The sequence below is a fragment of the Sander vitreus genome, chromosome 2 (genome assembly GCF_031162955.1).
Source record: "Sander vitreus isolate 19-12246 chromosome 2, sanVit1, whole genome shotgun sequence".
NCBI lineage: Eukaryota > Metazoa > Chordata > Actinopteri > Perciformes > Percidae > Sander > Sander vitreus.
The window spans coordinates 26,242,953-26,270,754 of NC_135856.1; the positions used below are offsets into that span (position 1 = coordinate 26,242,953).

General features: G+C 41.4%; 1 protein-coding gene across 2 annotated transcripts; it reads right to left on the minus strand.

Annotated features, from left to right (window-relative positions):
- Nucleotides 1-27,279, minus strand: LOC144525947 (LIM and calponin homology domains-containing protein 1-like). 2 transcript variants are annotated; one of them, XM_078263025.1, is made up of 23 exons: nucleotides 26,865-27,279; nucleotides 20,548-20,618; nucleotides 20,368-20,437; nucleotides 20,169-20,275; nucleotides 20,043-20,073; nucleotides 19,821-19,931; nucleotides 19,244-19,371; nucleotides 18,063-18,133; nucleotides 15,888-16,095; nucleotides 8,374-8,503; nucleotides 8,080-8,237; nucleotides 7,256-7,901; nucleotides 6,415-6,873; nucleotides 4,771-4,873; nucleotides 4,485-4,510; nucleotides 4,164-4,277; nucleotides 3,881-3,973; nucleotides 3,596-3,794; nucleotides 3,315-3,414; nucleotides 2,567-2,641; nucleotides 2,339-2,447; nucleotides 2,014-2,116; nucleotides 1-1,364 (listed from the first exon to the last, which is right to left on the minus strand). In XM_078263025.1, the coding sequence occupies exons 1-23, from the start codon at nucleotides 26,970-26,972 to the stop codon at nucleotides 1,339-1,341; spliced, it is 3,246 nt and encodes a 1,081-aa protein (XP_078119151.1). In that variant the 5' UTR covers nucleotides 26,973-27,279; the 3' UTR covers nucleotides 1-1,338. The 2 variants fall into 2 exon arrangements, with proteins under 2 accessions (XP_078119151.1, XP_078119159.1); XM_078263033.1 differs by lacking the exon at nucleotides 4,164-4,277.
- Between the last annotated feature and the right edge of the window lie 523 nt (nucleotides 27,280-27,802).

Genomic DNA, 27,802 nt, shown 5'->3' on the forward strand with positions numbered 1-27,802 from the left:
TTAAAATATTTTATTGATAAACATACACTTGCTATAAAAGACAATGAACTGAGCACTCTATTTCTCTGACTGATGAAGACGCTGTCAGGTGTTCAGATAGAGGCAATGACACACAGAGGAGAAAGGCATTGAGCTCAGACTCTAGAGAGGCAACACTTGTGATAGAGGCAGACGAGGAGATTTTAGGACATTGTGAAACTGTCATTATACGGGGGAATAATTAACAGGGAAGCAGCAAATCACTTTGTGTCATTGGTTTATCTCACGGGAGGGGGTGGAAGGGAACAGCAGGTGATTTGGAGATCCATTTAAAATGTTTGTTGCTGGTATGGAACTGTGCTTCAAGTCAAATCACACATGTGAATGCACACACACACACACACACACACACGCACGCACGCACACACACACACACGCACGCGCGCACACACACACACACACATGCATGTGCCGAGACCCAGAGGTCTGTGTGAGTGTGACTTACTCCTACACTACACCCTCGCATTCATTACATAAGGCACTGTTTCAGATGCAGTCAGTCTATGAGAATTAACAATGGCAAAAACATTTTAAAGGGAAAATATTTAAAAATCCAAAAAACAACAAGTATATAATTAATAACATGCATTCTCATTCCTGTAAAATGAATTATAAAGAAAAAAGCTTGCGTAAGTTAGCCAGATTTTCATCAAAAATATCATGATGATGTACAACATACAAGAGGGAAGTTAAAGTTTAGGTGTTGAGACGATAACAACGAACGTCAAGCTCACACTACTCCATCTGAGCAATAACTTATATATGTTCTTCTTTCATGCAAAACTGTAAACACAAAACCCAAAAAGAATGAGAAGGTATGATGATGAGTAAGGCATTATAAAGGTCGAGCTACTCCAGGTTATCCAACCCAAACCATCATCAGTCATCAGTGCAGAAGCAGGGGTTAATGAATCAAGACTTTGAGACTGATGTGTAGTGGTTCAGCTTTTAGCGTAACATGTTAAGCTTGTGACAGAACAGATCCTTATTCTAGTATCTTAACTGTGCTAAGTATGGATGTGCAAAGGTCTAAACACACTGATTTTATTAATTACATCCATGCTACACAAATTTAAAATCTTAAAGTGTATAATAAGCACACACACTGCACTGTATGTGCATGTGATGTTTTGTCACTCAGTCCAGGTCAGTCCAGTTTTCGCTCAAAGTGGCATCCATAAAGCAGTTTGTGCATTTCGGGAAAAAGACAATGATTCCAAGAGTTTTCCAGAATGTGAGAATTCTTCTCCATCCAATCACTGACAAAGACAGAGCAGGTTCCAGTTCAAATGCAGGTCATCATAGTGTGGTGGGCTGACCTCTGCCTGCATACAAAGACATGGAAATGTGTTAAAGTCTGCTCTCATAACTTATAATGAGGTTGTTTAATAACAGTGTTTGTCTGTCAGTGTTTGTCTGATCTTATTCTTGCTGGTGACACTTTGTTAGACCCTTAAAATAAGGACTCATTTTATTAAGGGTCTAGTTTAAGGTTAGGACAGTTTAAACAATTAGTACTGTTTAAAAGGATTTTCAGATTAGAGAAGGGGTTAGGGTTAGGCATTTTATTTAATTAAGGTGGATGAATAATGTCTTTGTCATCATGTATTTTTGTTTTGTTTTGTCAATGTACAGTATATGTCACCATTATGTGTACCTTTTAATTTATAGTGAATGAGTGCTGTATGACTGCAGGCTGTCTCTATGTTAGTCCTATGTCACTTGCCTAGGGACTGCGAATGAAAAGTAGTTATTTTTACTAATTCTGTCATATTTACATGGTGTTTTTATACAACAATGTTCATAAATATGCATGGTCCCTATCAAATAAACCAATAAAATAAAAATAAAATAAATTGTGAGGACAAAGGCCAATATAAACTTCAGAAGAAAAGCCTTTAAGAAAGTCTGTAACACCATATATGCATGTGCTAGTGTGTGTCAGTCTGTGTGTGTGTGGGCATGTGTTCTCACCCCGAGATGCAATATAGCACTCATGACAGCTCAGCAGTCCATTACGAATCCGTACATCAGTCCCTGCAGAGGCGTCACCCAGCTGCCCATCACACACTCCACACTGAGGGATACAGAACACAGAATACAGTCAACTATTTACATCATACACACATTTTACATCTTGCTACCTTGGACATAATTGTGATGGAGTACACTTGTTTTAGTAAAATTTGTATATATTCAAAACCTTTACACAGAAGGCAAATGCTGCTTCTGTTTAAAGTAAAATAAAATATAAAGTTCCATTATTAGTGTGCATGTGTGTACTAGAATAACACTGTACCTTGAAGCACTGTACGTGGAAGAACAGTCCCAGTGTATCGATGATCATGGCAGCTCCTTTTCCCAGTGGTTGAGAACAACCAGAACATAGCCTCTTCCCACTAACACACCTACACACATGCAGACAGCAGGAGGAAAACCGACATTAAAGCACCTTCACTCCATTAAACAGCGCAGCCTTATTTCTTTTAGAAATTATTTTTGTGTATATGTGTGCTCGCATCATTACCTGCTGGGTGAGGGAGGCTGAGGTGATGAAGGGGAGGGCTGCTGTTTGCCTGTTACAGCATCATGGGACTCAGACCTGTGGTAAAAAAGAAAGAAAACCAGAAACATAAATACATGCACATCCAAAACATCTATAACATGTTTGTAACACATAAAGAGCGGTAAAGAGCATTTCAGATGATCATTGTTTATACATAAAAAAGTCTGTTAGGGTGAAACAACTAAATGTATATTTTTCAAGGTTAATATATATTTAACATATACAAATGTTGCTTAACACATGAACATTTTTCACCTTGAACAAGTGGTTTAGAAATTATGAGTGCATTGTTGGCATCTCTACAGTAGAATAATCCAAATGTTTCTATTACAATGCACGATACTGAGTCAGTTCACTGTCTTCTCCACTTGTGCTGCTGTTACATTAGCTTAGTATTTTAACTAAATGCAATTTAAAACTTTGCATTATCTCATAGTTATCACTTGTATCCACAGTGGCCGCTATGTAGAAAAAGTTACATAGTCTTGCTTTAACTCATAGTTTCTTCCAGTTACATAGAAAAGGGCACTTCAGACCCATGCATTTGATCTGAAAGCAGAACATTACTTAGTTCAAAGTGTTTCCACAATGTGAAATAAGAAAAATGACAGAAAGGCAAAAACAACAACTTTACATACATTCAGAACAAACATGCAGCACTATGGGACAACCCTAAAACACAAAGGTGCACAAAAGCATCCGGGCATACCTTTTAACAATATGTGGCTGGTTTAACTGAGGGTTGCGGTCCAGAGAGGCCGTCTTCCACAGTTCCTGTTTCTTTGAATGTTCACCATCACATGCATAATCTACAAAAACCATCATAAAATAATTAATAGTAATAATAAAAAAGAAAATGTTAAAGACATAACCTTTTATTACAGAAACTCTAAGGGACTATATGTTTGACCTGAGATTGAATGAGCTGTGCATACACACACACACGTGGACACCTCCTGCATATCGTGTGTATTTCTGCGTGCATCTCACCCTGGAAAAAATGCAGCTTGGATGCATGTTGATCCTCGTTCCCTTCCCTTCTTTGGCCGTTTTGCTGTAGAGGAACGTTTCCTTTTTCTGTCTCATTGTTTTCTGGAGCTGATGAAGTCGTCCCTGTCTGAACTGAATGCTGATTTAACAAGCCAGTGGGATTTAAGGGTGTTACAGTCTCCTCTAGGATTCTTCTCTCCTGGAAGATGTACACATAGAGAACATGTAAGACACACAAAAGCACTGAATGATTTCATGTGTTGGTCAGTCTGTGTGTAATAGTACCTCTTCATTGTGTTTTCTCTCCTCCTCCTGCACCTCTAGCTGTGCTTTCTCCCACTCATTCTTCAGCTTCTCCTGTTCTTTCTGGTATTGCTCCTGTAGAGAAACATTGTCCATGTTAAGTACTGTATGCACACAATAACCCACGTATAATGCACACATAAACACATATATACACACACATATATACATATATATATATATATACACACACATATCCAGTACATTCTGTGCCTTCTGTTTTCTGTTGAACATTCATGGTGCCATGCACATTCCACCAGTGTACCTGTAGGAGGCGCTCCTGCTCCTGTTGCCAACTTTCCAGGCGTTTACGTTCCTCATTGGGGTCCCAGACCCAGTGATTAACACGTTTAGCCAAGTTCAACATGGGGGTCTCAATCTACCCAGACCCGACGGACAATCATACACACACACACACACACACACACACACATGTATACGGACCAAAAGGACAGAAAGAGAGGAAAGGTGAGAGGACATGTTTGACTACAGCGACTACTGGAGACGAAGGGTCAGGACAGGGCCAAATTTAAGAATGAAGGAGAAACAGAAAAAAACAAAGCTGGAGCTGCTGAGAGATACTCACAGTCACACTGCTCTCCTGAAGTCCCTCTGTGGCAGAGAAAGACACAGACACACACAGATCAAAATAAGAATATACTAAGAATCAGCTCTATAGGCCAAGTATGTGTACACATACAGGGAATTTGACTCTTTGTTTTGGTTGCTCTCAATATACTTACACACAGAACAATTCATAGGAAGATAGAAACAGACATACAGCTAAAAACAATGACAACAAAGCTGATCAAAAATAGGTTAAAATAAACATAAAACTAGTATGTACATACAAGTACAAGTTACAGTTTTACCTGTGACAGTGGGAGAATATTCTTGCAGGCTGTTTGGTGATGTAGCTGGCTGAGTCTTCCCCCCCCCCACTGGACTCCCAGATAACCCAGAAGTACCATTAACCTGAAAGTCAAATATTCAACCAAATGAATAAAGCATTAACTGAAAAGTGGATCTATAATTCTTTTGTTTCTAGTTACTGTATGTGTATTTATAAAAAATGAATGGACCATTCAAGTCCAAAATATAACATAGTTGCTCTGTAGTTTTACTGTCTGTTCTTCAGGCAGTCGCTGGCTTCAGTTCATGTAAATACAATGTTAAAATCAACCTGAAGAGACTTGAAACTTGCTTTACATAGGACATCCATCCCCGTGAACAGCTGAAGAGTGTGTCAGGTCAGGCTCATGTCTCTCCACTGTGAGTTACAACTTCTGCCCTCTTTAAGACTATATAATGTTCCCTGACTTAGATTGAACCACAACATAACATTCTTTTGTACTTCACTTTTGTGTTTTAAACTAAGGAAGGCAAAAAATGCATGTTGCCTCAGTTTTGTGCAAGAGCCATGTACATGTACAGGAATTTCTATTCATTGTTTTTAATGTATTTTTCATGTTTTATGTCTGAACTGTATATCATATTTATTGTTCTTGTACTGCAGTATGGAGTCTCAGACAAATTTCCCCATGGGCACGTTAAAGTATATCGTATTCTCTTCGCCAGCCTTTCTGTTTGTGCTCTCACTTTGTGGTAATAAAGATGAAAGAATGATTTTTTGGGGGGAGAAACTCCTCTGTGTTGGTGCATACAATAACTCTGGAAATCCAGAGTTCTCGCGAGAGCACAATTTGAATTTGCTCAGCGAGTCACTCTGGCAATGAGTAATGATGCTCATTACCCATGCCCTTGGAGCCGAGCTGCACCAATCACATCGGTGTATTGGATATAGGCGGGCCAGAGGCGAGCTAAACAGATAACGACAGCGCTGCGACGTCAAAGTCCGGAATGAGTCAGTAAACATTGGTCGTAGTGTTATCCAATTGCGTGCAGTGCTCTTTTTAAATGCATGCTTGGTGCCGCCCCTCGAGTTGGGCCATTTTCATTACTCATAGCCAGACCCTTAATCTTTCGGATTTGGTTCTGGATTTCCAGGCTAGCACGCAAGTGCTTCCAATACCAGAGTCGAGTCGATACCAAAGCTGCTGAACTGCATCCTTTTAATGGAACAAGTAACTAAATTCTCGACATATTTTTTTAACTCCACCCATGTTTGCTTTCAGTTTATCCCTTGGGTTTCATTTTCCACCAACACAGCTCATGAATAGAAAGAAAAAGAGTGCTGACGACACTCATGTCTCAGGTGTCAAGGCTTTACACAAACACCTGAATGCACCAGGATGGAAAATTTTATGATAACAACTTAAATGTTTAGCAGTATTTAGTTGCAGCTATAACACAACTTGCAGAGACAACTGACAGTTGTTCCTCATAGTGTATTGTAAAGAACTGAAACCCATGGGTAATTTCCAAAAACATCATCTTAAAACCAACTGTCTTTTTGAAAATGGCCAGCAGTAATGTGAAGCATATTAAATGGATAAACACACAAAAAACACAGGTATTCTGTCCTTAAAAATGCCACTGTATTATATGTATATTACCTGTCCATTGCTTTGGATATCCGGGTGATGTGGCTCCACATGTGTGAGCTCTGTCACAATAGTTGTCGTGACGGTACAGTTTCGGCCTCCAATCAGGGAGCTGATGGCAGAGCCTAAAGACGTGGTCGATCTTTCTGTCTTTGGAGATGGTGTCTGCTCTACCATCTCCTGATTGGTCGCAATAGACATGGAGGGAACGTCCTTCTCTGTTTGTATGGAGGGAACATCTTTCTCCATCTGCTCGGAGGGAACGTCTATCTCCATCTGCTCGGAGGGAACATCTTTCTCCATCTGTTTGGAGGAAACATCTTTCTCCGTCGTTACGGAGGGAACGTCTTTCTCCATCTGTTTGAAGGAAATGTCTTTGACCTCCGGTGGCGAGTGTCGAGCAGATGTAGGTGGAGTAGAAACAAATAAATCTTCTGTCACCTCTCCATTTACCCGCACCAACCCGTCCATCTGAGTGGGACACATGCATAGAAGTCAGGATTACATGGATATTCTATTTTTCTTATTTAGCGAGAGTCATTAACTCAGTCAAGGCTTAAAGGTGCACTATGAGTGTTTGTTTGATATTTACAACCCCTGTGTTGTCTCCCGAGACCGGGCTTTTTCACAGTGTATTCAGGGGGCAGGCAGAGATCAACATTAATATCTAAATCACAAAACATCTTGTTCAGTAAGATGATGCTTCTTTTTTTTTTTTTTTTAAAGAGGTTGCTCGTTGCTAGCTTGACATATTATTAAACACACATTTAAACTGCATACAGAGAATAACAGGTGAAACAGTGAAGTATCAGGTGATGTTGACTGGTGTGACTTACTGATATGGAGCCCTTACCTTGACAGGTTTGTGTCCAGACATTATGTTCCTGGGCTGGCAGTAGGGCTTGGCTGCCAGCAGGGGGACGGGTCTGGGGGATACAGATGAAGGGGAGGGGAGTGTGTGTACAGGCTGTGTGGTATGAGGCTGCAACTGTGCAATATGAGGTGGCGTGTGTTTGGCTTGAGGCTTTGCATCTCCTGTAATCGGTTGTTTTTGTTGTTTGGTTGGAGACTCTGTCGGTTTGCATTGAGGTTCATTCAGTTCGAGTGACTGAGGTGGCACATGGTCTGAGTTTGTGAGCGGGCTGAGGGTGTTGCCAGGTGTTGGGGAGCTGGAGGAGACAGAAACTGATGTCTCTTGTTGAGCAGTTGTATTTGTCTCCGTCTCTTCAGGCTCTGTGTGCCACTGGTCTTTTATAACAGGTGGTTCTGGTTTGTGCAGAGGTTCTGATGTTTCATTTACAGGTGATGTCGTTTTGTGCTCCGTATCCACCTTATCAAGGTCCTGTTTGGGATTTGCAGTGGATCTGGGCAGTTTTAGGCTGTCCAGTGTTGCATCACTGATGGTGAAGCGAAGAGCGTAACGCTGTAAAACCATGGCGGCCTCCTCCGGAGTCGATGCATTCCTGTAGGCGTCACACAAATCCGCCTCTCTGCGCTCCCTAGAAAAGAGAAGTACGTAGAGAGACACTAAGCATTTGGTGTCTAGGTAGTGCTTCTTATATTGTCGGGGTTTTTTTTTGACAGAGACCAAGGTTTAAATTTGGCCTACTTTAAATAAGTTTGTCTCATAATAAGGGCCATGTGCAACAAAAATAAGGGCCTCAATATCATCCTTACTTCTCCTCCACAATCTCTCTGTAGGTCTTAATGCTTTTCCTCTTGTTGCAGTCACTTCCCTCCTCCTTCATCCTTTTCTCCATCCTCTTCCTCTCTTCCTCTTTCTTGATCAGTTCCTGGGACGTGCTGCGACGCCGATTCTTCCAGCGAGCCAATTCCTGTCATGGTTTCACAGTGTTCAAATAATGGCAGTGTTAATTCAGGACATTGCTGTTACTTGAATAAGATACAGATATTTACATTTTTATTTAAATGGGCCCAACATGCTAAATTTAAATGTCATTAGTCACTTACGTTTTGCCAGTGGTCGTCATCTTCCTGAAAGTTGTTGTACTGCTCGTGCATGCGCTCATATCGTGATTGGCTCAGTGGCGGTAAGTGTCCAACCTCTTCCTCATTAAGCATGTCACCCATGCTCACACTCCTAGAGAGGAAGAAAACAGTATAATCTTGTATAAATTACTGAATCACTTGACCTAACATATTCACTTAGTCCAATTTGGCTCTGGAAAACATTCAATATTTTCTATATAATTTATTTATTCATTGTTTACGTCGGTCACTTACAATTGCCCGGTAATGTAAAAAATGAAAACACATTCAATAATCGAAAAAGGAACAGAGAGGGGAAAGAAACTGCCTCCTTTTCAAAATGAACAGACGATGTAAACAAAGATGGTCTACAAGATATGGACACAAAGCAAGACATACTTAGACACAACCAATACCAGTCCAATAAACACAAATATTACAATGTAATTCTTATTGTTCTTTTCTGTATATTGTGGATTTATATTAGTTGCATATGTGCTGCACCACACCTCCACACAGTAACTGAAATATGTTACTGTTTCCATAAACTAAACACAAAGCAATTAAACAAGCAACTGAGCAAACATAACAGAACTTGGCAAGACAAACAGAACTTAAAAAAAAAGATGACAATAAAAAGCTGGATGTTAGCGTTCGTATATTAGTATATTTTTGGACTGTACTCTTGAAATTGAACGTGCACAGTGTGTATACAGTATATTGTTATCATTCATAAGCTCATCCAGATTCACGCCGAAAGACTTACTCAGTATCCTCAGACATAAAAGCAACTCGCCGGCTCATCCTAAAACAATAGTGAATAAGAGCAAACAGCAGATGAGGGAATGGACAACAGCATTATTGCTAATGTCACACTTTAGACTGGATGAATGGCAGAGCTACATCTGAGAAGGAAGTGATGAAGACACAAAAAGAGTTCAATGGGCATCTCACATGATGGGAGGTAGATCATCGTCATCCAGCCAGAAGGGTTTCTTTGGTGGTTGCTCGTTCACGTCTCTCTTTCTCTCCTCTACCTTTTTCTCAACTCTTTCTTCCACACACTGCTTTTCCAGCTCTGTCTCCACTTTACGAGTCTGAGCATCAGCAGGACTGGGTGGAGGGGTGAGTGATGGAGAGGAGAGGGGCTCAGACATATCAGTGACAGAGATTGTCATGTCTCCTTCCTTTCCATCCTTCTCCTGCCTCTCCCTCAGCCCTGCACACTGAGGGAGGGTTGGTGCTTTGGAGAGCGGGGCCTGAGGTTCTGCTGCCACGGTAACCATGCTGCTAAAATCCAGTGACAAGGCCAAGATTACAAGGAAATAGCTCAACGGGTAAATCAAGACCGCATCACAGATAACAGAAGACAGCGGTTTTCATTGGAACCACTTTTTCCTCAAGATATAGTCCCTATGAAAACTACTGACAGCAAGTTGTGTAGATCATAGGGTAGTGCAAGGGGCATTTTTTGTACATGTCTCTTGTAAGTCCCCCTTCTGCAAGTGAGGACAACACTAAATTGCTAAAGTATCCTTACTAACCAATTATCAAAATTATTTTCTAACAAACTTTAAAAGACGGACATTTTAAAACCTGGGAAATGACACCAAAACTATCGGTCTGGCTAGATAATACTACAGGTAAGCCAAACCAATATGTGTTTTTGGCAACACTTTATTTTATATCTGTGATTTCTTAATAATTCTCTTGGACATTGCTTGGAAAGAAAATATGTATTTTGGTACTAGTTATAGGAACATTAGGTACAATGTTCAGTTGGTAGGGTAACCTTGAATGTTTTATTTATTGGATTTGGAATTGGTCTGATTAGTATATTACATAGTTCTTTCCCAATAACCTAGAATTTCAAATACTACAGAGTGGAGCAGCCGTTGTTTCTGTTTCTATGTGATTCAGCATTGATTTACACTTTAAATAAAAACGACAGCCGACTGTTCTATACTCAACCAGAACCAAGCAAAGTCAAGGTTAAACCTCATCAGCAAAAAGAGAAAAAAGGCCAGAAAAGTCCAAAGCAAGCACAAACTTCGCCAAGCCATATCAGAACCAGAACTCCAATAATCCGACCACAACAGCAAATCAAAGTCGACCAGTCCTTTCATATTCAAATAATACAAATGAAACCACATCAGACATCCAGCTGCAGGCAATCAAACATGCTGGCATGGAACCAAAACAACACAGTCAAGTCAGGATCAACTATAAATCATCCACAGAGATGTGTTAGTGTTAGTACTGCAGGCCATTTAACTTGCAAACACAAACAAACTTTCATCTTTGCCAGTAAAACATGCTTTGTTAGTTGCAGTAGTGGCAGACACCTCAATGCCTTCATCATTCAAACACAGTAAATACCTTTCACTAGCTATCTTCTCTCTGAGTTTAGGCTTTCTGTGTAGTGCCTTCATTGCAGACACTGGGGAAATGTTATATTTAACCGATCCAGGTACTGGCAGGAACTGGTTGATGGCCTGGTTTGTTCTGACTGCACTCGGTTTTTGGAATGATCCGGTCCTTCGAGCCATCATATCATCCTTCTCCAGGTCAGGCACAGGCTCATTTTCATCATACTCATCCTCCTGCTCATCATATTCACGTTCGCTGTAAGACGTTGCTCGGATTACAGTCTTGTCAGGGTGCGGTTGAGGTGTTTCCATGGGAACTCTGGGTTGCTGTTGCTCCAATCTATGAGAGAAACTCCTACAGTTGAAATAACTAAACATCAAGCTGGAGAACCTCTTTGAGGACGCAAACCACACCAAGCTTGTTAGTGCCTTCTCACACTGTTAGACACACAAATCTCAGCCCACCTGACGTTCAGTTTCTTGCTCCTGTCTGCCTGCATTTTCCTTTTGTTCCGCGGAGCAGCATCAGTTGTGACCTCCTCTTGTGTGTAGCGCTTGGTGCTGGGCAGAGGCAGGAAACTGTTGTAAGCCACTGTAGAGGTGCTTTGTTTATGGAAAACTCCTGTCCTCCTCGCCATCATGTCATCTTTCTGGAGATCTGGGATCCTCTCCGCTTCCTCCTCATCCTCCTCCTCTGCTCTCTGTTCATACTGAGCCAGACAGGCATCCAGCTCTGCAGGAGTTAGAGGGGTTTCAGGGGTGCAGGGTGGTAGGTCAGCGGACGGAGCGGTGGATTGATTGAGGTCAGGTCCATTTACCTGGCTGTGAGAGCATCATATAAAGCTCAAACTGCAGCAACTGCGATGGATACTATAGTCTTACAATCCAGGTGTGAACATGCAGTAAAGCAAGCCACAGGTACTTAAGAGTACAGAATACAGATTGTAAAGAAGGAAACATTTCAAACTGAAAAAACATTCAAAAGTTTCCCAGCGACAAATAAATGAGGGTTAGAAAAAACATGCAAAACCAATGCAAATCTACAAACAAAAAAAAAGACCTGTGATGTCATTTTAAGCTCTTTGACCATCAGAGTCATGTGATAACATCCATCTAAGTGTTTTGATTTTATGGAAAATTTCTGAAACATATATCAAAAGTGAACAGATAATATCTCAGGAGAAAAAAAGGTTACACAAACATTACAGAAATGCTTGAATTATATATATTATATATAGGCCAATACTCTTTGATTTATCTAGCTCTACTTCTCATAGCAGCATATACATGCATATGTGTGCGCAAGTAAGTGTTTGCCTTTGTTCCCTATTACAACTACATTCATATCAGCCAGTGCAGACAGGTGCATCCAAACTACCTAATTTACCAATTCAAACATTTTCCAAAAGGACATTGACAAGCAATTCCATTAAACCATTTAAATAATATTCCAAAAGTAGGCTATTGAAAGAGAAAGGGACCTATTTGATTCTCAATAATGTCCACACTAATGCAAGAGACTTTGGATTCAAGCCAGTGTAGCTGTAGCACTGAAGTTGTCTTGTATTTGGCCTCGTCCATACCTGCGTTCCCGCTCTGAAAGCTGGGAGCCCAGGCCAATGGTAGGCATGGCTACAGTTGTCTTGGAAAGGAGTCGTCTTAGCAACTCTGTCTCCTCCCCTTCACTTGAAGTGAATGTGTCTACTGGCTGCTCGATCTCAGTCACGCCCCCAAAGGTCACAACTTTGCTGTGACCTCGTTCAGCCTTTGCTGATCTGCTGAAAGGACTTCCATAATTTTTCTCCAGACAAGCCTGACACACAGGGGACGGGCTAGCCTCACTGTAGATACAATCTCACAAATGAAGACAGGCACACACACACACACACACACACACACACAGCCAGCAAAAAAAGCAGGGGGAAATAAGGAGGGTGGAAAAGAAATCATGAGCAACCAGAGACAGAGGATCAGACTGTGAAGACAAAGGAAGGACAAGGTGGAAATGATGAATCAAACAGGAAGTGTGAATGGATCGAAGAGGACAAAGCATGGGACTGTGCACTTAAATCCTTTTAACGCATACGTACATTCACAACATACACACCAAGCTTTTTATCTACTCTAGGTAGTCACATTTTCCTGGTAACTGCTGCTTCTCTGGGAACACAAAAATCTCTTTATCCTATCTAATGACATCAGCGCAGAGAGAAAAACAAAGCCAAAGCAGTGCTCACAGCCAACAGTCGCCTTTTGGTCACACACATAGAGCCTCACACACATCGGCCAATTCCCTGCTCTTTTTCAATGCCTGTCAAAGAAGACTGAAGAGGCCTGAAGTGCACAATAGTGAGGAGAATAAACAAGCAGATGAGAACATGGGGAGCAACAGAGAAAAGAAGAGAGGGGAAACTAAATCTAAGGGATATAGCTGCTTACAAAAGGATACAAGAGACTAAAGACAGACCAGAGCTGAAACTGTAGTAGACGATCTTATGAGTTTTTTATATTTCTGATTGTTTCTAACAATAAAATATGAGAGGGGGGGATCCTTAAATCTATCCAAGTAAACTTTAGTTAGTTAGTAGTAGTTTCCCAGAGCCCAAGGAGACATCTTGAAATCTTAATAGTCAAAAACCAAGACATTCTATTAATTATGGGATAAAACAGAAAAAAAAGTGTCAAACTTTCAAACAGTCAAACATTTGAGAAGTTAGAACCAATAATCGGTATTTTTGCTCTAGATAAATAAATATTCACCCAAAATGAAATGATTAATATTGTTAAACCCTTTTGATAACATATATAATCCTGGTGTCTTCTGAAAGGTAACTCTTTGGAGCTTGTTGTAAAAAGTTAGAATTAGTTTAAATGGTACTGTAACAAATTAACAGCTGCAAAACGTAAAATAAAGTAAAAATGTAAGATGTTTTCTTCCAATTTTTAATATTATTTTACTGTTCTGTCTTATATGCACTCATTACACAATAAGCAACTGTTGGTGCAATTATATTAGGATTTTAAAATAGCTGACACAGAAAGAGTCATGACACGTGCTTTCAGATAACGCATGTTTTGTAGTAGTAGGTGAGGATACAACTTGGATGTCTTTCAAATTGAGGTAGTGAATCCCCATGTATTCAAGCCACGGTGTGGGTTTAAAAAATATATAGCGGGTTGTAAATTCATATGAAAGTCTCTGCAGATTAAAGATTCTCTCCTGCCTGCAATGATCTGCTTCGAACTGAAACTAGAAGCACACACACACACACACACACACACACACACACACACACACACACACACACACACACACACATTCTCTCAGTCATTATCAAAGCACACACTTGACATGCAGCAGCTTTTAAGTGCTTTGTACTGCATGTGTGCAGAAACAGAGTGTGTTGGGCACCTGGGTTCAGTCATCTTGAGTCTCTCCCACTTCTGCATATCGGCCTGGCTCATGGAGGCAGACACAAAGCTTATTGGTCCGTCCCTATGAGGGAGGGGTTTACTCTGAGCCCGTCTACGAGCCAGGTCATCCTTCTGCTTATTAGGCGTCGCCTTAACCTTTCCCTCTTCTCCCTCTTCCTCCCCATCCTCCTCTTCCTCGAAGCGAGAGGCGGAGCTTAGGAAGGGGTTGTCTCTGCGTGTAATGATGTCAGGAACCGCTTCCTTCTCACTGTCCAATCACAGAGCCAGCACAATGGCATCACACGACACACGTCACATTAAAGTGGAGCACGCACATGTCATACCACAAATGACCACAACACCCCAAAAAAAAGAAAAAGTAGGGAAATAGGACAGAATATTTAGCAGTGACTTAGAGAGAAAACAGAAGAAAAATGGCAACACACACAAACAAACACTGGCTAACCTGAGCTCCTTCTCCTGCAGTGTTTGCTGCGAGGCTCGTCTAATCCCTTCCCAGCGCTCTCTGTCTTTGTTGCTACATACAGGTGGAGGGACAAACTGATGCACCTTGGGAGCAACGGGGCCGCGATAAGCTCGTCTGGATGCCAGGTCGTCTCTACGAACATCCGGGACTTTCTGCACCTCTGCTTCCTCTTCCACATCAGAGGAGGAATCCCACACAGATTTGTGAGAGCTCAAAAAGTCGTTATCGCAGCGGAGGATAATGTTCGGCAACGGTGACCTCACTTCCTGGTCCTCCATTGTGGGAGGCCTTGGGTTGGAGACGGGATGGGGTGGCAAGGTCATTTCGGAGATAATCAAAAATCCATTGTTGCATGTTGTGAGCAGACGTAGTCACATGCAAAGTTTGGATTTGACATGCTTCCACAAATATTGAAATATGGCAAGGTTGTTAATTAGTCATAGTTCACAGGCAAACATATCACTGTGTGCGTCAAAAAATAAATAAATACCACAGCGATTAGGTAGCAATTCATGGCCATTAAAACTTATGTTACAATATTACTAACTGCCATTATTTAACTCAATCTCTCCCATGACGTGAACCACAGAAACGTAGCAAGCAGTTAGTCAGATATGTATGCCAACACACAAAACTCATCATTAATAAGCCAGTTTGCTGCAACCAGATACCTACAAAACCCCAAAAGTCAAACCTCATCACCAGTGTGAATGGATCACCAGGAAAAAAAAAACACAAACAAAATGACCATCATAACGATCCGTTAGTGAACACGACCAAAACTGTCAAACCATAGCAGCAGCAGCTGTCATGCATCTCCTCTCTGACCTGCTGTAGCGAACAACAGCAGGCAGAACTTTAATCCCTGCCTTCTCCAACATCAGCAGCCTCTTCTGATCCAACACTTCCTGGCTCACATTCTCCTCTTCCGGTTTTAGTTTTCCCCCGTTGTTCTCAGGTGCCCAAGTGACAGTTTTAGGAGTTTTGTGGTGCGGTCCAGTTCTTTTGGACTGCTCTGGAGTGGCTTGAGAGTGACTGGGGAATGGTGTGTAACAGCAGGGAAAGATTAGGAATGAGGAAGTTTGTGTGTCTTGTGTGATTTACCTTTCCTTCTGCTCAGTTTTTGTATTTTCCCATTGCACCACTTAGTAACATGTGTTGTGAAATCTATATCTATATATCATCTATATATGACTTATTTATTGCACTGATATGTTGGTCATTACCTCCGCTGCTCTCCCTCCTCTGTATGTGGTTTTCGCCGTGGTGTCGGCATGTAGGAGCTGGCGTTGGTTCGGTTGGGAAGAAACTGGTTAAAGGGAATCAAGTTTCTTGATTCACTGCTACTGCTGCCTGTCCGTCTGGCCAACATGTCATCCTTCCGCACATCTGGCCTCCTGCTGGGGGCATCGGCCTCCGAGTCGCTGCCTCGCCCTGGGCAACAACCAGTGATGGAGCATAAAAGAGAAAACAGTGAAGAAGGTTAGAAAGTATGTCACAAAACATTTTTAATTGGTTCTTGCATAATAGCCTCTGCAAACGCTATATGATTTTCAAGACATATTAGCTTCACGTTAAACCAAAAGTTCCATATCAGCAAGGGCAAAAAACATTGTCATGATATGGAACATGACATTTCTAGTCAGAAAGAGTTTCTAGACACTTTTAAGCATTTTTGACATTTACTGTAACACCACATCACAGTCAAATTCTGTATATGTTAATGGGGCTGCCCTTTTACCACCATATTAAATTTGAAAAGACTGAAAGGGTAGTCGTGTGCAGTAGATTTTTAACAGGGGGACGTTCACCCGCGACTTGCGAACCACCCAGTGAACTACTCTTTTTATCCTCCTCCCAGCTATATTTAGTAGAGAATATATTATATATATAATAATATAGTTTAGAGAATATTATAGATCTAAGACAAAACTGACAGAAGGGCCAGACTTAACGAAAAGTAATTACAAATCTGACTGCTACTTCAGCACCACAGACAGTGCCATTTGGATTTATGGATTGATACACTGTACTGTACACTGATATTCCAGAGCCATGGTCGGGGCCATAGATTCTAACTTGCACAAACCCGAGTCAGATAACGGATCAATGAGTCAGGCAGACTAGACTAACATATTCAACTCAACAACCCAACAACCCCTCTGCCCCTGCACTCACACTGCTACTAGGGGATGGGGGGAGGGGGGGTGTCAGGTTGACAAGGGGCATGCATTTTGATCATTATGCTAACAAGGGGGATGGCATCCTCCCTCATTCACCTCAATTGCCAACTGGTTGTATGTATCTTAAGCCTTTCCCATCCCACAATGCTGTTTTATTGGAAGAGTAATTGTGGTTTGGCCTCTGCCTATATCTCCCTATGGGCTCACAAATATTTTTAATATTTAATATTAATAATTATGGGCTTTTTTTTAATTCTACCAGTAATAATAACATGGTAATTGCTGAGTTAATGTTAATGTGGTAACTATGCTAAAAATAAGTTGCTCAGACAGATTTTAAACAAACTCCAAGGTTAGTCAAACTTATTTGGAAGAGAATGAGGGCTTATTTGCCAACTGTTTGACAAGGTTATTGTGCATAAATCTATGAAATATTCTGCAAATACATTTAGACAGAATAGGACAATTTATATCCCCTGTCCATCTTACTTGTTGGGTTATAAATATTACTTAGTAAGACAGCATACTTTTCCTCTAGGGAATGCAGGGAATGAGTCTATTCCCAGCTCTGGAATAGTGTTTTTCTTGTCACCCTGCTGCACACATATTATACCGTTAACATAAAAGACAAAAACAGGATGCCTGTGATACTCCCCTTAAACACACACACACACACACACACACACACACACACACACACACACACACACACACACACACACACACACACACACACACACACACACACAGACTGACATACGACAGTCAGGATGTGACCTCATGTCCAAATCTCTAGTGATTGCTACTCAGACCAACAGCTGCTTTATCTGGGGCACACACACACATAAACACACACACACACACACACACACACACACACACACACACACACACACACACACACACACACACACACACTGTGTCTGAGACATTCAGCTGTTATCCACAGCCCGCCTGACTAGCCATAACATACCAAGGTTAAAACCCTAACATGCCAACATGTTAGAGAACAGCAGTCAGATATTTATGGATGAGTGGGTTTTGGATTGCTGCTTTAAAGGAATAGTTCAACATTTTGGGAAATACGCTTATTTGCATCTACATCCACTCTCATGTTTGTATGCAAAGTATGGGGCTAGCTTATTTTAGCATAACGGCTGGAAGCAGGGGAAAACAGCTGGCCTGGCTCGCAGTTCAGAAATTTGTATCAGAACCAACCATCACTGTGTCCTCGATTCACCACATCAGGAGAAGGGCTGTGCTGTGAGCGGGAGCCAAAGGAGTCCAGACTGTCAAAAACAAAAGTAACAGATAAAAACACATATAATCCTTTACTGCAGAGATCCCACAATACTGCTGTAAAGAAGGCTCCTCATCACACCGGCTTTGCTTTTTTACACTGAACCAAAGAAAGCCGGCATAATGCTGCCCCCTATGGCTGCCCCACTGATTTTAGATAGCATCATGTGCAACACAACAGCGTCGGTGTCTAGGGTATATGTTCTAGAAAGCGTGAGCCTTTCCAGTCGCCTCTCTGTCAGCTCCGCAACATTTATGCTGAATTGTCTATTTTACAAATATTAGTTGTGCTTAATGTTGTTGATGTTGGACGGTGATGGCATGTGGCTATAAGTCCCTTATCCCTTATCAGGATCGGGAAATCAACTTGTCAGTTTCCTGCCGACTCTGCTAGCCTGGGCTAGCTAGCCAGCTAGCTCAAGTTTTTAAATGTAAACACAAAGGAAAAGGTGGAGAAGATAAGCTCAAGCTAGCAAAACCATCTCTGCGGCCATCTCATGACTATGAGTCACTCATCAGGACAGGGAATTCAACTCACCAGTCTCCTGCTGACTCTGCTAGCCTGACCGTTAAAAGTTTTCAAATGTAAACATCAGAGCAACCACAGAGGAAGGGTTGGGTATGGCTAGCAGCTAGGGCCTGTGGCTGAGGTCCCGATTGCATGGATGGACAGTACCATCTCTGTGTTCATCTCCATCTCTACATCAGAGGGGCTATCGAGGCAAGTGTGGAGGAACTGAACGGTGACCGTGAATTCTCTGCTTGGAATCCTGCTTGATTGATTGAATAATTGATGTCTTATACAGAACGGGGAGGCGGAATAAAGGCGCAACATTACTGGCTTGAATAGGTTGTGTAAAAGGGGCTTGTAAAATTACATGTGTGTTTTGTATCAATGGGATTAGTTTTAAAATGTGTTGAAAATGTCAACAGCTGTATTTAACTTCTTATCAGCAATCTGACATACCCCTGGTGTGTGCATCCACATATGTTTGTGTGTGTGTGTGTGTGTGTGTGTGTGTGTGTGTGTGTGTGTGTGTGTGTGTGTGTGTGTGTGTGTGTGTGAATGTGTGTGTGTGTGTGTGTTGACAGTCTCGCACCTGTCTAGGGAGTTGTCGCGAGTGTGTCGTGGTGGAGAGAGTGAATCACTCCTCTCAGAGTCCCAGCAGTCGTAGCCGCTGTCTCTAACGCCGCGCTTCTGTGAACTGTCGCCTCCTTCGTCACTCTCCTACAAACACACACACAAACACACATCAGCCATCAGGAAAATATTTGAAAACACGTATAAGGTAGTAAAGATGCATGAAGATGCTCACTTAAGAGACAACACATGGGTTGAGAAATTGATTGAAAAGGAGACTAGGAGCAAAAGAAAAAACTAAACACAAAGCTAGGTGTTCTTGTTATTTGAATACACTTCCAATTATCCTATAGATAAAATGTGCAGAACCATTCTTCTTTCTCAACTCATATCCTGTGTCTCTTCCTGAAATAGGAGTAGCTGTGGTGTAACAAAAACAAAAATGTGTTTGTCTCCTGTCTCGTGTGTTTCTCCTGCACCCCAACAAAGACAGGAAACTAACAAATCCATCCCCCGCATCTCCTCCACAATGCTATCTATCTTTCTGTCTGTCTCCCCCCCCTCGCTGCTCTGTCCTCTCCAGTGTGTTCACTCACCAACTTCATTTGAGCTAGAAGCCCTTCAAACTCCTTGAGGTTGAGAGTAGGGCCGCTGTAGGATGCACAGCCGCTGGCAGCCTTCCCAAGCCAGAACACTGTGTTCAGCACCTGAGAGACATAGACACAAGAGTTGTATGCATATTCATAAATGCTAAACACGCTGACATAAAAGATAAAACAAGAACATTTAAAAAAAAAAAAAAGGCATTCATTACTTACATTTTTTAGTTTGCGGTTGCAGTCAGAGTCCCTGATAAGAGAGAGAGAGTGTTATGTATTACTGCCATGTGATCCTACATTAAAATGGACATAAACAGGAATAAAAAGCCACACACGCCTATTTACTTTAGGTTAGCTCGTATGGAAGTGTCTTGCAAGTCCCCAGGGTCAAACAGCTGGGAGCCCTTCAGGCCCAACTCCTCACAGCCCCGCAGGAAGACGGACAGGTTGTCCTAGAGACAGACAGCAGGGGACCACACTTTATCACTTTGACGAACAGGCTGCTTTACAGGGCTGAATGTCACACTGGAGAGTGTCCTCTTACCAGCCCGGCGATGGGGGTGGGCAGTCTGTTGATCTTCTTGACCAGCCCTGGTTTGATTGCACTCAGCAGCCTGAGTGGAGGAGGGGAGAAGCAGAGATTTATTGAGTCTTAGAGGAGTTTATGTATGTTGTTGCGACTTCAGACATCAAAAACTGAGTGGGAGTGATGTCAGATGCTTACTCGCATAACAGGATGCCATTCTCCAATCCACTGCGGAAGTCCTTGTCTCCAAAGCTCTTCCCAGTTACAGCCTGGGGGACAGGAAGAGACAGATGTAAAGGAGGTGGAATGGAACTATGGCTGCAACTAAGAATTATTTTTATTAATCAGTAATCTGGTTAAAGCAGACTATGTAATATCCTCAAAAATGACAGCAATACCCTCTATTTTTGGCCATGCTGCAGATATCAATACAAAAAGAACAAAAATGAATTATCATCAACAATCGATTCATTATTTAAGTCATTTATCAAGCAAAAATGCCAAACATTCTATGGTTGTAGTCCTCTGTTTTATAACATTGTATATTTCAAAATTGTGGGGTTTTGAAGATGTAATTTTGGGCTCCTGGTACTTGTGACGGGGTCTATTCTACCTGCATTTTCATAGTTTCATGATGTAGTAAAGTAATTGAAAAATAATCAACAGATTAATCGATAACGAAAATAGTCATTAGTTGCAGCCCTAATATGATCGCTGTCATTAACAGATAAAGTACAAAAGTGCTGCAGTCTGTTGAATTGTGCATCCCTGTGTCCCTGACAGAGGAACCTGCTGCTGCCCGGTTTACCCTTCCCCCAACATTTTTTGCTTCAGTAGAACCCAAATTAGAGTGACACCAAGTCAATAGACACACTGCTCTGTGTCCTCATTCCACTTTCCCTGATTTAAATGCACGCAGTCAGAGCCTGAGAGAACGATAACCTCAATCCTCTACCCTGTCTCCATCTTTTCAGTCTATCCTGTATAGGCAGGAGAGGAGGAGGAAGCCCACACAACCCACACACATGCACTGTTTTCTGGAAGTGTTGTGTAACCAGCAGCCAAAGATCAATGGAAAAGAAGAGGTTTGACTGTTTAGACTTCTAATCCAGATTAGCCCAGATTATAGTTAGCACCGAAACTGTTAACTGCAGGCACACACTCTCTCTGTCTCTACTGCTCATATACTGTATAATGTATGCTCCTATACAGCCATCCACAAAAACACTCTGAGAAAATGTGTCAGTTTTTGTGTGCAATTGACCACAAATAATGATCCTAGGTCAATTTGACAGCAACATATTTGAGTCCTTTTGCTTCCTTTAGTCTTGGTCTGCACTTTATTCATGGTGCTATTTATGATTTATTTCCTGCACGTGTACCTCATGTATGAGAGGAACACACACACACACACACACACACACACACACACACACACACACAGAGTGCATCCGCAGCTATGAAAACAGCATATTGTTTTATCGTTATATAAGTGATGACCAGATGTTTCCCATTGGCATCGCTTTCTTTTTCTTGTATTTTATCCTTCTGTTGTCACACGCACACGCGCACGCACGCATACACCATGTTTATCAAGGTTTGACTCCAGGTCTTTGAAACATTTACAGCATGGTCATGCATCATTTACTGACCAAGGAGAGTACTGTAGTGAGGGAGAGCAGAACAATTGTGTTTGTGTTTTGTGTAGGTAATGTGTGTGTGTGTGTGTGTGTGTGTGTGTGTGACAGTGGGCAGCGGGTGGAGGTTGTTAACAATTGGTTATGTGTAAAATGCTAAAACTGAAATACAGCAATTTGACACAGTGACTGATGGGAGCGTGCATGTTTTGGATGAAAAAGTCATGAACATTTAAGCAGATTAAAAAGGATTGTTATGAGTGTGTGTTAAAGAGAGAGAAAATGTATATGTGTTAAGTGAGCATTTGTGTCTGCTACAAAAACCAAGCCAAAGGCCTTGGGGGTATTTCAACACCAACATCGGTAATTCGACCCTCCCTCGCTCGTTCCCTCTCAGTCCCCATGGTGGATTGCTTTGCTCAGTCTGGGTGAATGGCAGCAGCAGCTACCATTCAAACCCTGAGGTGAGATTGTGTGTGGGGGGCAGAGGGGAAGAAAAACTAGGCCAAAGTACCCTTTACTTTTATTTTACCAACTGTAAAAAGATGGAAAGAATGCGCGACTGGAAAAATAGAAAGCAGGAGAGGAGAAAAATATGCAGTACATCAAGTTAGTGGTGTAATTTCTATTAAACATCATCATGTGCTGTAATGCATTAAAGCAACAAAAGCCAGGATTTTGCAGGCCCACACTAAAAGTGATAATAATACGGGGCCCAAGTTGTGACTATAGCCTGAGACTGTAGCCAGAAATGAGTCTGACATATCTCCTTTCTGGTTTTGTAATACACAAGAAAAATATATAAAATATAAAACATCAGAAAACAGGAAATAGAGTTGCAATTTGGAGAAACAAATTAAAAACCTTTAACCGTGAAGCAGATGGTCAAAATGGTAAGAGGACTCTGGTAAAATACCTTCAGAACAGTGCACCAGTGTGATGCACAGTCCACTGAGGGAGGCTGGTGTTTTCATCTGTGATGTTGCAGAAGCATTGCCTTGTTATAATGTTATCAAGTGCTGTAGGCACTCTGCACACTAATGGACTAATGTGGCATACAGAGAAGAAGAGAAGACAAAAAAAAGAGATACAAAAATGAAAGAGAAAGACGGAGAGATAAAGTCATAATCCAGATTGAGGATGAGTTTAATCTGGATCAGAGTAATGAGGAACAAAAGCACGTCCACTCTGTAACGCCAGCACACTTATTGATCTACATATCTTCATCACAGTAAAATAAATGGCAGTAAAAGTACAGTAAAATGGAATTCACAGATATACATTGATATACCCTTATATTTCACTCTGCACTGTACATAGAAATGTAGCCTACTTAACATACTTAAAGCTTGTATTGCTGTTATTTGTTATTAAAGCTGTATTGTTTTGCAATGCAGATACAAAATACATTTAAGTGCAAAACTTCTGTGAATTATGTCACTCAGTACTAGTCAGTATGCATGTAAATTTCAGAGTACTTTGCATCCTGAATGTAGTACAGTTTACTGCACTGCTTTTTTCACAACATAAACTAATGCTACTTGAAACATCTGCACAGCGCTAATCAGAGCCAATCAATCATATATCATGATACTACATACACTATTATAACTAACCTTTGTCGGTGGCAAACTGTAACTATTCACAAAAACTTGAAAGACCACTGAGGCATGAAGGACATCTCTGTCAACAGCAAGCCTGTGTCATCATTATTTCTCATTCTTTCATACAGCATTTGATGCATGGAAAATCCCATAAATCCCTGCTCTCACACTCTTTCTCGTTCAGACACAGCTGGCTGTCTGTGACCATTGAAGTTAATCTGCCTAGGACAGACAGCTGCGACATCTGGCACGCACACACACACACACACCCACACGCACACATTCTTTCTTTTTTTCCGTGTGACAGACCCTTCTTGCTATGTACCGTATATGTCAGTGACAGCAGAGGTTAACTTTGTTTAACAGAAAGTTCTTGTCTGTGCCAGTCTAATTTCCTGCTTGGGTCATGTGGTGATATATAGCTTACTGCTCTACTGCCCCCCCAGAAACAGTGACACCTGAGAGCCTGCCCATGTTATGTTTCCATAGTGACCAGTGTCACCCAACCAGGGAGTGTCTGAGGAGAAATAGCTGATCGGCATGTGTGTGTGTGTGTGGTGTGTGTGTGTGTGTGTGTGTGTGTGTGTGTGTGTGTGTGTGTTAATACACTTTGCATACTTTTACAGACATGGCAAACACACATGCATGAATGCTGAATGGAGCGTAGGGTAGCATGGTTAACCCTGAATCATCCCCACCTGTGAGAGCACATACACTAGAAATAGAGTAAGCCCGACCGCTCTGAAAATAACTTGAGAATTAGGAGGCAGGAAGGCGACAAAGCAAGAGGAACGCTGAGCAGACACTGCGAGAGAGATTAAGACTTAGGCCAGCATTAACCTAGACTACATTGTTTCACTACTGATGTAGCTAGCATTAATACTTTCTAAGTGCAGAGCAGAATGTGTCCATTGCATTTGGGTATATACAACTACCAATAGTTTTCTCGTTTTGTAAACATTTTGAAGCCATTTTTGTACTCTTCGCCTGAGAGCAAGATGAATTTAAATTAAAGGATGTGTTGAGGTCAACTCTACTGATTGACTTTGAAATTAGTTTGAGTTATCCATAAGTGCATAAGTAGAGACTCAAGTATATATATAAAAGAATACCCTTTGCTGTTTAACAATTTAACACCAAGCTATTTGTCCATTAATGGGTTAAGACAAAATATTGTATTTTGAAAACATCTTTACATTTAAAAATGTGGATGTCATGTTTTATATTTTGTATTTACCGCTAGCTATATTTTTATTTTATATCTTGTAAATATTTGCATCAATGAAATGAGATTCTGCATACTGTAAAACAAAATCTTTTAAAAAAAGATGGTTGGAATGTTATTTATCTGAAGTTTGTAGTGATGTTGACTAGATAGATAGATTGCATGTCAATGAACCAGAAAAAACCTAAGACAACATGACCACCATGATGAAGGCAAGCTGGCCAAATAAATTGTGAAATAAAGCATTTGTTGAAGAAGAGTTGTGCACTGTGTTTAATTTTGATTAACAAGTATCAAAAACTGTTATTACATGTCTGGTCAGATTATAATGTCTTGTTCCCTTATTCTATGATCACATATTTTCAGATCTAAATCATACCTTTGCTAATTTTAAACTTCTTGTACGGATGCACAACAATCACTGATCCACAGAGAGTTTTGCCATATTTTGTTAAAGCTACCAAACGATAACCAGTTCTAACCATCAGTGAGTGAAAAAGTATGCTCAGTACAACTAAACAGGCCCCTGCTTTAAAATGTAACGATTAAAGGAAGGTCTTCTATGTCTTTGAGATGTCTGAGAATTATTAAAAGCCTAGCTGATAACTTAATCCTTTGAAACTGGAATAAATATATATATCTTGTAAAAAATGTTGTGATTGAGAAGGGCACAAGGATGAGATGTGAGAGTAAGAGCCATCCAACATCAACGTCATGCATGGCATAACTGTGCAAGTTTGGTGGGAAATTAGACTGTGCATATTAATATCTCTAAAGCCATTCAAATAGGCCATTACTCTCCACAGACAGATTTTCATTATGCGGATCATTTAAATTTTCCTGTACTGTATTTGGGACACTAACAGATCTGAGAGAAGAATGATCTACTTCTGTGGCCTCTGAAATTCTAAAGTAATCATAGAGGAAAGATGCAGCCCCAGGCAAACCATTTCACTTTGACTGACTGACAGACAGACAGACAGACAGACAGACAGACAACAACAAACATCTCTAGTTGCCAGCTGTCACCAGTGGATGCATATGTCTACTGGTTGTGACCATATGGTTGGGACCAGTTCAGCCAAAAAGTGTTTTATTCCTTGTTATATTCAAATATTTTTTATCTGAGTATCTTGTTTCATGAACCCTAACTTGGAAACCATTAGCATTTTTTAAACTGTTTGGATGTTTAATCTCAAACTGGATTTCAGTTTTATCACTAGGCCTATGGACTGATTCAACATCCAATTAAAAATGGCTACTTTAGTGAGTTGTTGGCTGCTGAACATTCACAACATAGCTGAGGTGTGAAGTTTAAGCCAAAACTTTTACATAAATGTTCTTTTTGTTGTAATTCCAATACTTTACTTCCAAAATATGAGATTCTAGTTGGCAAGTAGCTATGCTTAAGCGGGGACAGCAGAAAATAGGTCATAACTCAGCTCCACGGGCAAAATTGTGATTCACCACTCAGGCTTATAGAGAGAGGCGTTTTTTATCCGAGCAGATGATGGTGGAAACGATGCAGCAAACCACACAATCTCATCCGATGCGATCAACGGTTGGTACTGTAGGCTATAGCATTTCGTGCTTGAATTCTGGCCCGATTTCATTACCATGGCAACCGGAATCCCCTCGCGCCTGAAGAAGGGGGCGTTTCACCTGACCTTCCAGCAAGTAGGCTAAAAAACATGATCGATACTAAACAACTGAGGGATTTACTTTTATGTGTGTGGTTTATTTTATAGCTTGGTCGGTGTTAAAGTCCCCACAGTGCTGGTGTGTGTGTGTGTGTGTGTGTGTGTGTGTGTGTGTGTGTGTGTGTCAAATAACATTAGGGGACACACGTGTAAAAACTTGAGACACAACGTTTGTTCACGCAGAGCCGTTGTCCCACACGGTAACCCGACACTGCACCGTCCCCACAACAGGTGACGGTGCACCGGTGCAGTAGGCTATGTATTTATATCCCCCAGTATGGCCCGTTTCGGTCCCCGTTGTGCTGGAGCAGCAGGCCCCTGAGCCTCCCTGAGCGGTCACTTCACTTACCTCTATCCATTTCTGTGCCTCCAGACAGGCTGGTTCGGGATGGTTCGGCCCCGAATGTTCCGGCTCGTCCTGCGGCGAAGCATTCGGGACATCTGCGGGGCTAGCCATCTCCGGGCAGGCCGTTTACCTATGACCAGATAGTGATATGTGGAAAGATGTGTTGGTGGTGCTCCCCTCCTCTCTCTGTCAGTCCGTTATCCTCCTCTTCGCTTTCTATCCTCTAACGTTACACCCCGCAACTTCACGCACCAGTCAGTGCTTTTCGTAGCTCTCTCGTGCTTCCCACGAATCCTGCTCAAACAGTGGCACGGAGATGGAGAAAAAGAGCTTCTCCCGACCCCGACACTGCAACACGAGCCAGGCGCTAAAAATAATGATTCTTGTATGCAGCCGAACTGCGCGAGGGTGCTGCTGAGCATTTTAGACACGTGAACGCGCATGCAGGAATCTATGCGGGGGAGGTCGAGAGAGAGAGAGAGAGAGAGAGAGAGAGAGAGAGAGAGAGAGAGAGAGATATGGGGTATTGCAGAAGATGTCCCGTTTTTTCTGAGTTTTCCTGCGTCAGCTGGATGTGGCTGTTTGAGATTTGCTTCATGCTTACCTGAGCAATAGAAAGGCTTTAAAAATTGAGAGAAATTAAGCAAGAACATGTCAAAAAGTAGAGCTTTAGGTTTAGTAGTCTGAGTCGTGAAAGATAGTTTGAGATATATTCTTATTTATCACAGGGACCAAAAATATCTTACATAATGTTTCCACAATGCACCAATATGTCTGAATTATTTGATTTTTCAACATTGTATTTGTGCAGTTCATTGTTCAATTAATTGTCCACAGGGCTGGATTACCAAACAGGAAAACTAGGCATCTAACCTGGGGCACTCAGACTGTCAAGGGACTTTGTTAATTCAATTAATTGTAAATTAGTTTAAATATGCACC

Bases quoted from the DNA above. Each gene is read 5' to 3' on its own strand.
- LOC144525947 (XM_078263025.1), bottom strand. From the start codon at position 26,972: ATGGCTAGCCCCGCAGATGTCCCGAATGCTTCGCCGCAGGACGAGCCG. The intron at 20,276-20,367 runs GTAAGAGGACAC...GTCTGTCTCTAG, and splicing joins CCACCCCCATCGCCGGGCTG to GACAACCTGTCCGTCTTCCT. The intron at 4,874-6,414 runs GTAATATACATA...TTTGACTTTCAG, and splicing joins ATATCCAAAGCAATGGACAG to GTTAATGGTACTTCTGGGTT.